Consider the following 12,892-nt stretch of genomic DNA (forward strand, 5'->3'; position numbering starts at 1 on the left):
ACACCAAATAAAGCTCATACTAAGTATTAAGTAAAATGATTTGCGCAAAATTGAGTTTGTCACAAACAAAAAAAAAGAATTTTTCTCCCAACAAAATCTGTGCCATTGGCAAATGAAGAAAGGTCTTTAGTTCCCTTCTGGAAATGTTTACATGCATTAATTTCATATGCATCTGCCTGTCATTTAGTATTTAAATTAAGATCTCTATTGAAAAAAAGATTACTGGACACATTTCCTGTCACATGCAGACATTTTGTTGAGCCACCAGACATGTTCTGGAAGTATAACCCCCACTTTGTAAACTATGATGGAAAACTTTAAAACCTCACAATTGAGAAATCACTTATGAAATGAATTTTAGTGTCAGTTTCACAAAACTATGCAAATTGAAACTTGCCTGTTCTGCTCATCACAACTCATGAGGAGCCAGTTTAGGGTGTTCAATAAATCTAATCTGCACATTGTTAGAATATTAGAAGACATGATGTTACCTAGAAAAAAAATGTCATTAACTGTTGAAGAATAAGGCGTCCTCACAGAAAAAAATGACTGTGACAGGATTACGAGCTTCTGTAAGTACCTGAATCTATTAGACAACTGTGCTACTGTTGCGTATAAATGTTATAGATTAAATCATACATTAAACACTTCAGATTCAAACATATATGCAATTTATACGTGTTATAGTAACCAGCTACTATTTGAAAACTTGGAAAAAAATTAAATCTTAAGAGTTAATATTTATTCATTTTTATTATTTCACTAGCCACACTACCTGTCGAAGATGGATAATAGAATAATTTATAAATATTTGCTACCTCAGCTACTTTCCTTTGTATTTGTGTGTGTTTGAACGTCTCTTCACCGACACTCCCTCTCTCGAGTGCATTCCTATAAAGCCTTGTTCTCAGATTCTGCCATTATTTTCGAGACAGCGTTTTGGCATCCTATCTGCTTTTATACTTGCCGTCTTTGAAGGTGACTCTCCTCATGCTGTTTCACCGCTTTGTGTGTCTCACACTTCCTCTTTTGTCTCATCACCAAAGCCAAAATGACCAATCACACCAAAGCTAAACTGACCAATCAGATTACTCAGAGCAACGTGACATATAGAGTTTAGTGTTTTATTATATACAGTAGTAGGTTATTGTTGTTTATGTTCTTCCCATATCCCAAAGTATGTGCAGTACATGTAAGTGTGGGTATGTGTAAGAAGTGTGCCCTGCAGAGAACTGGTGCCCAAAAGTTGGTTACCACCTAGAAGTCCTGAATTGGATATAATATGAGTCCATGAATAGATTAGTTATTATTTTAACTAAATTTATTTTGTACTCAGCTAGATTTCTTTTTGTGGATTTATGGTCTTGTATACATGTCACTTTCCTCCAGGTTCTCCAGCTCCTTTCCAAATTGCAAACACAAAAAGTCCCATGATTTAACAGCCCATATGTCAGTAATTATTTATGTTTATATGAGCGAACCTATCAAGAGTTGGTTCCAGTCTTGTGCTTCTTGCTTCCAGGAAAGGGTTCATCTTCCATGACCCTGATCAAGAAGGATCAGGAATAGAGAATCAATAAGTGAAAGCATATTTTGTGCCCTTTGTTTATATTTGTTCTTTTAGTTAGTGATAATAAGAATCATAATAAACATTGTTTAATAATAATAATAATAATAATAATTCTTTACATTTATATAGTTAATGTAAACAGGTATCCCCTTTGCCTTGCTGGGATCTATTGTACTTACAGTATTAATATGAATTCTGAACTGCCATAGCAAGTGATCGTTTCTCCATAAAATATCCAAGTCTACTAATCCATACTGTGAATATTACTTAATGAGTGCATATTAGTAGCACTGAAACATATTCAGTGATCCATGTGATGTATTGATGTTTCAGGTTCCAACATTTTGCAGTGATGCTGATGAAGTAAAATGCAGGCTGGAGACAATCCGCAATGGACGATGCCTGGAATACAACTATGACTATGAAAATGGATTTGCAATAAGTGAGTTAATTTAGCTGTGATGCATACATGCATGTGCAAAATCTTTCAGTCTATTTTAAGTTCTAAGGAAACATAGAAAAGCTGAAATGTAAAGGCAGGGCACAGATTAGCTGTCTAAAATATCTTCAGCTAGTTGAGGATTTATAGTATCAGAACAGGCCAGAGGATAGTGAGACTGGAAAATACTAAGCAGTGCTTTACAGAGGTGGGTCTTCAATAAGTGCTTGAACATAAGCAAGGTGGAAGCACTTTGGGAGAAATGCCTGCATCATATATTTTTACTCATGTACATCACCATTGCTGAGAATATAACCAGTCTGTTTAATATCAATGAAGATTTTAGTGTTACACATCATACAAGCAGGGCTTCAAAGCAGTTTCACAACCGGTCTTTGGGAGATCAGACCATAACACTGTTCTCCTCATGCTGGAATATAAACAAAAGTTTTAATCTGGAAGCTCCAGTCACAAGAGAGGTAAACTGTTGGTCTGCCCAATCAGAAGCCACTCTACAGGGCACACTCAATAGCTTAGACTGGGACATGTTCTGGTCACACGCAGACAACATCAGTGAGTTTGCGGAAGTAGTTGTTAGCTTTGTTAGCATTCTTGAAAACGACATTAGCCCTACGGTAACAATAAAGACCTTTGCTAACCAAAAACCATGGGTTGATAGAACTATCTGTAAGGCAGTGAACGCTCATACTGCTGTGTATAATGCAGGGAGACCTCAAGTGGTGAGAGTTGGTAGTTGTGCCTCCAGCATTATCACACTCAATATAGAGTTCCACAAGGCTGTGTACTCAGCCCTCTGCTCTTCACCCTCTCCACTCACGACACACATGCCACCAACTCATTGTTAAATTTGCTGATGACACAGTGGTGCTGGGCTTCATCTCCAGCAATGATGAGAAAGCATACATGGAAAAAGTGGTGAAACTCACATTGTGTTGCCAGGAGAACTGCCTCCAACTGAATGTCAGCAAAACCAAGCAGCTGGTGGTGTACTTCGGTAGGAGACAGCAGCGGTCCTACACCCCCCCCCCAGAATCGCAGTGGAGAGGGTGAACAGTTTCAAATATCTGGACTTTCACTTCACCAAGTATTTGACATAGACTGAACATATTCAAGCCAAGTCCAAAAAGGTGAGGCAGTGTCTGAGACAGCTGAGGAAGTTTTCGGTGTCTCCAGTTACCCTAAGGACTTCTTATTCTGGTGCTGAAGAAAGTGTCCTGACTCAGAACATCACCTTTTTGTTTGGGAACAGCTGTGTAAGGGCCATTAATGAACTATAGAGAGTTATCCAAGCAGCAGAGCTCTGCACTAGATCTGGTCTACCATCTCTTCAAGGTTTTTTATACCAGGAGATGCAGGATAAGAGCAACTAGGATCATCAGAGACTTGTCTCACCCCAGTAACTATCTGTTTTACCTGCTGAAATCAGGCAAACGTTTTAGGAATGTTATGGCCATAACAGAGAGGCTCAGGAGGCGCTTCTATCCACAGAATATAAGACTTCTTGACCTGGACATGCCACCACAATTGTTTTCAACAGCTCATTATAGCACAAACTGAATTCTCTACCCCACTGTATCTATGTTGCCGCCATGTCATTTAAACACATTAGGCACATTACATTTATACTACATAGATATTCTATTCTATTACATTTGCAGACTCTTCAGATCTTGTTTGTAATTGAAATGCTTATTTTGATATACTGAATACTTTTTTCTGTGAATTATATCACCTTAGTTCCACCATTCAAATTTCTTTTTTAATTGAATTGAACTGAATTGAATTTATCTGTTTGTTAACTTTATTGCACAGTCTCATGCTAATTCAGAACACATTTCACTACATGTTATACTTGTATAACCATGTATGTAAAAAATAAACAATCCTAACATTTTGAAATCTCCAATAGATTAGCAAGGTGTCACCCTATCAAAAATGATTTGTGCCTTCTGTACCAGCATGCTTTAGAAGTGTGACCGAAATGATTGCTTTTACCCATGATTGAATGGAGCACATTTTTATGCACCTCATAAATTCTGAAAGTGTGCAGATGTAGTCTGAAAAGAAGATAATAACACTTTAAAGGCACTGCCTCTGCACACTTTGCTTGGTCCTAGCTGTGATAACAACTTCACTGACTTGCTTCACTTTGTTCATCCATTAAGCCTACTTCTAGCTATATAAAGGAGGTCCATTTTGAGTTTCATAAAATATTGCTGTAATGTATTAGTTTTATTTTCTTGGAGAGACAGGCTTTAATCCTCAGTCCTTTAACAACAGCTTTCAACAATGTAACATTGTAGGGATTGAGTCTGTTTAATGGTTGAACCCTGGAATATCTGAAATATGAGACAATATGTTTTAATTTATAAAAAATTAAAGTAAAAAAACAATTAAGTAGAAGTCCACATAAAACAACCTTCTTTTTATGTGTTTGTGAGTCAGACATACCTATTTTTCAACAAGTACTGTAACAATGCTTGCTGCAGCAGATAAAGTGATACAGCTTACTCATAACATTAGAATAATAGAAGATCAATATATACAAGTATATACAGACAAACTATAATAGAAAACAACACAAAAAGTAAATCTAAATTAGCTTGGATTTATTATTTTTCTTTTCTTTAGAAAAACGGCACACAACTTGTGAATTCTCTTTCTTTAGTCATTATGTAAAGAATAGCAACCTGAAATACTGTATATACGAGTATTATATTAAATTCTCTTGTCAGAGTTCTGGTCTTTCAGCTGGTTAGATGGATTAGTTTTTGTCATTCTCGGCACCTATGGTTTGGCAGCAGCATCGATTCACTCGCTTAACCCCCACTCTCCACCTCCAATGTTAACATGTATAAATGTGTGTGTCATGCGCTGGTTGAAAGTGCTGCGTGACACTGCTCTGAATTAATGAAAGGTTAGTTAGGTTAAGTTAATGGAAACTTGTTTTAATTTTTCTACTGAATTTAGGAAGCAAAATGTATACAGATAAAGATTTATCCTTCACGTAGGTTCTTACTTTCAGGAACAGTTGTGCCAATAACAGAATATATTCATTGATATTATGATCTGGAGAGATTCCTTGACTCATAATATGGTGAGGCCTCCAAAAAGAAGCTAGGAAGCAGGCCAGAAACCTACCTGGTCTGCTCAGAAGAGACAACCTTAACTTCAGCCAGCCCCCAAAGCAACCTGCTAGTCTCAGATAGAGCAAGCCTCAATAATGGGAAGCTGGCAAAACAACTAGTAAAGTCCAAAAAATATCACAAGAGCCATACAAGTAGAATAATGACTGTGAGACTTTGACTTGTTATTAAAGAGCAAAGAAACAATCTTTATAAAGAAAAATATGTATTTTTCAAAAATACCCTTAGCAAACAAGACCTCAAAAAGCATCAAAAGTACAAATAGCTAGTTAATTACTTATTCTTCTTTGCTCTAGTCACTGTAAGGTTCCATCTCTTCCTATTTTGGGGCATCCACTTTGCCTCTCACCAGGATAGACCGATGGTCTTGAGTTCTGACCGTAGGGTTCTTCTCCATGTCAGGACTGTTATTCCTCTTTTCCAGCTTCCCTGGGAGTTCCATACCAATGTATGGTATAGAATGTTTGTCTATTCCCTGTGTAGGTTGTGTCCGATCCACTTCTGTTTCCTCTTCCTGATAGTTTTGACCATAGGCTGCTGTCAGATTTTCTGCCACAGCTCCTGGTTAGAAATCCTGCTGGCTGCATAATGTGCAGGATCTGTTGTAGGTGTCGATGTGGGAATCCTAACTGAGGATGCTTCCATCTAGCATATTGGAGGAGACCACAGCCATGTTCCTTCCATTGCATGGGTAAATGTCACTGCTCCATCCCAGCTGGGATGCCAACACACTCTTTATATTGTTAGCATCTTCTGTCAACCTTGTGGAGAGAACATGAAATGTTTTGTTTTTTTCCTTCATCCTGGGCTCCTGATCAAGTAATGGGCCAGCCTTCCCACGCCCATCCTGAACAGGGTGCCAGCCCATTGGTGCTGTCCATCACAGTGCATATAAGCCCAACTTTTTGATTGAAAATTGAGGCAAAGTTTTATCTATTGAGGTTGGCAACGCTTGAGTTATGGCCTTTATTTACTAAGCAAGTGTGGTAAGCTGTGCAACACAAAGACATCTCTGAATGTCATTTGTGTGAGATTGATCATTTTTATTAGGTTAGAACCAGAAAATGTATTGCGATAAGAGGAAAGCTTACACTTTAGATGAGGTTAAGTGAAAGACGTGGTTTGTAGTAAAAGTCGGGTGTGAAATACCAGATGAAAGTGGACAATGATATTTAATCCTAATATGGGCTGTCTTCTCTTCTGCAGTGTTATAAATCTTTGTTGCTTCCTTACTAATTCTCACAGATACACCATTCGTTAAGCAAGAAGAGTGTTGCCCAATAATTACTGGTCCATGGATAGAACACCAGTACATGCCAGAATCCATGGAATGCCTAAAGTTGCATGCATTTTGCAGGGAAAGCCCACTCATACTGTAGGATCTGGACAGCAAAACAACCAGGAAAAAGTTCTTAGTGTTTTATTGGATTCTACCTACCAGTACTCAAAGATACGGGCAAATGTCACTCAGCAATCATTCAAAAAGAGAACGATGCCCATCAGGGTTGAATGTCTCACCTGAAATAGCTGAGAACTTCAATCCACAAACCGTAGTCCTTGAAATAGTTTGGGAGTTGCTTCCACAAATGTGGCTTCTCCTTCCTCTGTTTTTTGTGGTCCTTTATCATAGAGGCAATCATAAAATGAAGTGCCACTTGATGAACCATGTAGCATCTTAAGAAACATTTTATGGCTACCCACCACATATACAAAATTAAAAGAAGCATTAAAAATGTTGCCATACAGAGCATGGCTTCCCTGTTTCCAAACACAGACATCCCAAGTGCCCTTTAACTTATTTTTGCATTCTTCTTTTACTTGTAGTTTTTATTGATTGTAAGATTTTTCGTTACAATTAATTAATTACAAATCATTTAGACATACAGAACTACAGCATGTTCAAATAACATCAAATCTTCCTTGCCCTACCCATATTTATTAGCATTTTTGTGGTGTTCATAATAAAAGTATTATGAGTTAGGTAAGAATTGTTCTTTTTTGTTGTGATCAATAAATTATAATCCTGACTTTTTGTCATTTTCTGTAGAGCTCAGAGGTGAGTGATCTAGCATATTCATTGTATGTAATTAATTAATTCTGTTTCATTCTAGTGTGTAATTGCTTTTTTTGGCTGAAACATAAGAAAGAACATTTAGATATCCTTTAAGTGTTCCCTGGAAAGTCCTGGCACATATACTTAAATGTTAACTTCAGCAAAAGTATCGATTTGTGTGAATAGAAACAATAAAATCTTCATCAGCTAACAACAGTGGATTAAATTGCCAGTTGTTAGTTGAGTTAGTGGTGCTTATTACTTTAAGTTCCAGAATAAGCAGAGTATGTTTAGAAATCACAATGAAGAAGTGATTGAGAACAAATCTTTTATTAATAATATTTTGTGGAGAACTATAATTTGTTAAAATCAAAAAGAATGTTCTTTCACTGGAGAAATCCCCATGGGTCTCACAAGATATTATTTCTTAAACATTATGAAATTGCTGAAGCAGCTTTAAATAATGTGGTTACAGTTGACAATAAGGGATTTTAAAGATTAATAAGATTGGAGTAGAGAATGCAATGCGAGGCTCCACAAAGCTTATTCTTACCTCAACAAAGTTGCCAGCACTGGGAGGATTATGTTTTTTGATTTCTCCAGTGCCTTCAGTACAATCCAGCCATCTATGCTAAGGGGTAAACTCAGAAATATACAGGTGGATAAGCCTATGGTGTCCGGGGTAATAGACTATATGTCAGCCAGACCACAGTTTGTGAGAATCAAGGACTGTGTCTCTGATATGGATGTGAGTAACACTGGAGCACCACGAAGAATGGTCCTGTCTCTTTTTCTCTTCACTCGATACACTTCTGGCTTCAAATATAACATCAGGTCATGCCACTTGCAGAAATTCTCATGTGGTTCTGCACTAATGGGGTGTATTGATTAGACAGAGGAGAAGAATAAGGTGGAGAGCTTCTTGGTGCAAAAAGAATTGTCTGCAACTTATCAGAAAAACCAAGAAACTGGTTATTGACTTTCGCCGCACTAAAGGGCCTCCATAGTCAGTCACTATTCAAGGAGTGAATGTAGAGGTGGTTCACTCCTACAAGTACTTGAGGGTTTATATCAATGACAGGTTGGACTGGTCACAGACGAACTATATAAGAAAGGTCAGAGCAGACTCTTTTTTTCTTGTGAGACTGTGTCCTTTAATTTTTGAAGTGACATCTATCACATCTTCTACATCTTTGTGACTGCCAGTGCGATTTTCTATGCTGTGGTGTGCTGGGCTGGTAACATCACTTCAAGAGAGGTTATTCTTTTTAATTTTGTTCCTTTTTAGTGATTCTTTGTTTATTTTTTTAAGTATATATATGTGTATGAATGTCTATGTATTTATTACGCTTCTGTAAAAACCTAAATTTCCCTCTAGGGGCAAATAAAGTTAGAAATCTATCTATCTATCTATCTATCTATCTATCTATCTATCTATCTATCTATCTATCTATCTATCTATCTATCTATCTATCTATCTATCTATCTATCTATCTATCTATCTATCTATCTATCTATCTATCTATCTATCTATCTATCACATGGTTTAAGGCACACAAAAATCCTAATTCAGTATTTGTTGGTGAGATAAAGAACAAAAATATGCAAAAAAAAGATATCATGAAGAGATAAATAATACACAACAATCAAGCAAAACCAAATAGTCGTATCCAACAAACAGGACAAATTCGATAAATTATTGAAAACATTCATGCAGAGTAGTTACAGGCAAGGGCTCATAAAACGTACACAGTTCAAAACTGCCAAAAAAATGGTAGAAAGAAAAAGGTTGAATAATTGGTCCAATAATTGATCTCTCACCCCTGTGCTGAAGCTCTCACAAAATCTAGGAGACACCCAGGCTTAAAAAGGTTGAAAAAATACCCTTTAAGACAGCCAGCAGCATGGGGAGAAAAAAAACTTTGCAATACGCACAACAGCGACACCTATCCTCGTCACTGACCTTTTGAACTAATGGCATGGCGGTCTTTGAAACATTTCACACCTACTCGCCTAAAGGCAATGGGCTCATACCATTCTGATAGAGGGGGGGTCCACCCCTACACATAAACTATCTTATCTACATTTCACACATCACCGGGGATTATTTCTAAACTCTTACACAACAACAAAACATAAAATCTACAAACAAGTAAATTAAAACTACTACCATCCTCGCACTGCGACTGTTTTCCTCCTTTGCCGTATTGTTACTCTTGTTTGTTGCAAAATCAGCTGCTTGACGGCTTTTAGCAGCATAAAGGGAGTACGCAGCCACGCACTTGCAGAATGAAAACCACCCGTCAACTGACCACTAAAGCGGCTAGTCCGCTAAAGAAGAGGACTCCACCAAGCCGGTCAATTAAGGAAATGTATAAAATCTAAAAATTTCATTGTTACTGGAATGACACCCTAACATTAAGTATCTTTCAGGGATTCGTTTAAAGTTCAGCACTGCACTTGTCGAACTCTAGACTATGTTATACAGTATTTGGTTAAATACCAGTCGCTACTGGTTCTTCCGGCTCAAAGGACCCCATAACAGTTTTACTGCCGTCACAAAAGTGAAAGCAGGAATTTAGAAATTCTTACAAATTTTTTTAAATAAAAAATTTAAATGGCACATTTACAAAATATTCAGACCCTCTACTCAATACTTAGTTGAAGCATCTTTGGCATTCATTACAGGGTGGTGTTATAATTAGTATTACAGAAACTCTTTACACATGACTGTTTGGCTAGGTTCTTCTGTCACTTAATTTCTGACAATAAACAGAGTTAGAAAATGGCATGATAGATGAGCATGATATCCTCTAACGGCCACTGTCATAGGTGGCACAGCTTGATTTATGGTTCCTTACTCTGTTGGAAAGCCTTTGTAATTGAAGTTCATGGATAGATGGGTATCCTGGCTGGGTTGCTTGTTGTTTTCTGACAGGGAGGCCATAATAATGGAAAGCCAGAAGGAGCCATATGGCTCCCCAGTACACTGGATGTCATCCCACTGGTGGAGCTCCCATTTGTACATTTACAGGACAACATTGGAGCTGTAGTGCTGATGGACAGTTTTGTTGAGATACTTCAGTGCTGCCAACAGCAAGAAAAGGACTTCTCTGGTTTAGGGATGTCCCACCTGACTTGGAAGTGCTTCCTGGGTGTAATGCTTTGGAATCATGGGTTCAATGTAAAAGAAGCCACTGCACCTCACCAAGCTGAGCTGGAATCAGGTATGGAGAAAGGACAAAAGCTCGCCTGAGGGGAGTGGAGGAGGAAAAGAGAGAAAAAGGAAAGAATCGTTTTGTGGTTGTGTGCATCATGGGAAGAAGCCTTTGCTGAGGTATTTCTCTAAAAATAAATTCTTATTTGAACCTGGGGTCTGTTCTGGCTTGTAGATGTTACACCATATATAGGTTTTCTGCCAAAAACAACCATAACAATACCATAGAAAAAATCAATCATTCAGTTTAATCGGGATTACCTGGGCAACCTGAGTAAATGTCACCGCTCTTCAGAAAGCTTTTGAGTTTACTTCTACATCTTTTTAAGCAACTCAGGACGAGTCTTTATGAGAAATTAAGCCATTGCTGCTTGAACTTTAGCAGGCTAAAGACATTTAAAGTTGTAAAAAATGTTTCTGTTTAGATGATGAGACTATAGAGTTTAAGTATCTTTTGGATTGTTTAATCTTTTTCAAGTTTTTGAAATTATGAAAGACAACTTATATTTGCAGTGGACCCAGTTGTAGTTTTGTACCTTGCAGGTCCTGGTGGCTGGGGAAAAAGTTGGAATCCACAGAATGTACTGGATTATGCTCAAGGTGATCAAGACTATCAGCAAGACCAAGCAGAGAGGTTCTCACCTAAAACGGCACCTCTCAGAATCAGGAGACAGACTAAGGATTTACCGTCAACCGCAGACCAAAAAATACAAATCATTTTCAATATAAGTGGTATGTAAAATTATATGCAACAAAGTAAAAAATAGCATTTTAGGAGTAATATTATATGTCTTCTAGGTAATAAGTTATGACAACAGTTACGTTAATGAGTTGAATGTACTTTAAAGCATTATCATAAGAGGAAACTCTGAAAATTTCAGCATATGGACTCATTATAATTATATTACATTTACCACAAGGGTTATTGTTTATGTAGTTGAAACCATTTTAGGTGCATTTGCATATAAAGTAAAAAGCACCTACTGTCGTCTTCATGTCTATGTCTTTCTCAGTGTCTCTATCTGCATGAAACAAAGTAATATAAAATAATAGTGACAAATATACTTTTCTTAGTAATGGGGTACAATAGGTGCTTGGCATTCATTCATATCACTTTTGGATCAATCATCAAAAAAGGACATTGCATCACATTGTCAAGATAAGGACATGTTTCAAAATTCATCATTCCAAGAAAAAATATGTTTCTGTGGGAAGCTATTTACAGCACAATGGTCATCTTAAAAGACCAACAGAGTTCAGTAGCCAAAAGTGAAGGAAACACGCATCAGTCAAGTAAATGAAGAGCTCTGTGTAACACTGGCCTGCATGAATACAGTATGTAGCAAAGAGCAAAACATTCAAAAACAATCATGATTGGGCCCTTCTGGAGTTTGGTGGGAAACTGAAGCCAAAATGAGGGACCAGATTTGAGGTCAAGAGTTTTGTGCAAGGCTTTTGTTGAGAGTTTTGGTATCATCTGATCATATAAGGAAATGACTTCCCAGCCAGCCTTTTATCCTGTTGCGTCAATTAAGCAAAGGTCACAACCTCAGAGGACACACTCCTAGAAAAAAGGGGAAACAGACCTAAAAACAGAATTATAAAATAGTAGTGATGAGGACCTAAAATGGCCATCAACATGTTGCAAAATAAAACAAAACATCTGAATTATTACAAAATTTAAGAATGTAATAAAAGGAACAGAATCCTCAACCTCAATATACCCTAATACAAGTAGAGAAGTATACTAAGTATAATGACAAGAATTTTTACAGAATTTGGTAAGAACTAATTAATCTAGTTATAAAGTAAATCACACTATAACTGTTATGAAATCTTTTGTTTTGATGTTTTATTAAGAAATATTTGGGATGGGACTTATTATACAGCTCTGTATGTCAGGTTGAGGTTAAGTGCTTCTTGATCTTTTCTAATGGCAAAATTTATAAATCATACATTCCACATTTATATTTTGGTAGCCATATCCATTAGGTAATTGTAATTGCACATTTACATTTATATGCTTAGCAGGTACTTTTATCCAAAGAAACTTACAAAGGAGGTCAACATAATCGATTAACATCAGTCTGGGAACTGTTTTAAACAAGTGAAGCCGTAAAGGTTACCAATGTCCTTCACCACAAGTGAACAGCTTTAAAGCTAACATAACAGAAATGATCCATTACCAATATTACAAATATCTACAGAGCAAAATTCATTAACTTGCAATTTAACAGATAGTCACAGAACAGTAGTTTTCAATCACTTCTTAAACACATTGAGGGAGTCAGCAGATTTGATGGAGTTTGGTAGCTTGGTCCACCAGAGTCTGGAATGAGATTTGATACCATGTAGAGGTGGCATCAGCAGACGCTGTTGAATGGTAGACTTAAGTGATTGACAAAGAGCACAGCACCTCACCAGTGCCTCCTTATGCACAAGTGCT

The 12,892-nt window shown here is 37.1% G+C and overlaps 1 protein-coding gene across 1 annotated transcript in view; it reads left to right on the forward strand.

Moving 5' to 3' along the window:
• The window catches only part of LOC114654317 (sushi, von Willebrand factor type A, EGF and pentraxin domain-containing protein 1), a 328,570-nt gene that overhangs the window by 145,319 nt on the left and 170,359 nt on the right, over nt 1–12,892 (forward strand). The window contains 2 exon segments of the mRNA XM_028804783.2: nt 1,904–2,012; nt 10,990–11,178. Coding sequence (XP_028660616.2) covers nt 1,904–2,012; nt 10,990–11,178 — 298 coding nt within the window.

This window comes from Erpetoichthys calabaricus, chromosome 7 (genome assembly GCF_900747795.2).
Source record: "Erpetoichthys calabaricus chromosome 7, fErpCal1.3, whole genome shotgun sequence".
Taxonomy (NCBI): domain Eukaryota; kingdom Metazoa; phylum Chordata; class Cladistia; order Polypteriformes; family Polypteridae; genus Erpetoichthys; species Erpetoichthys calabaricus.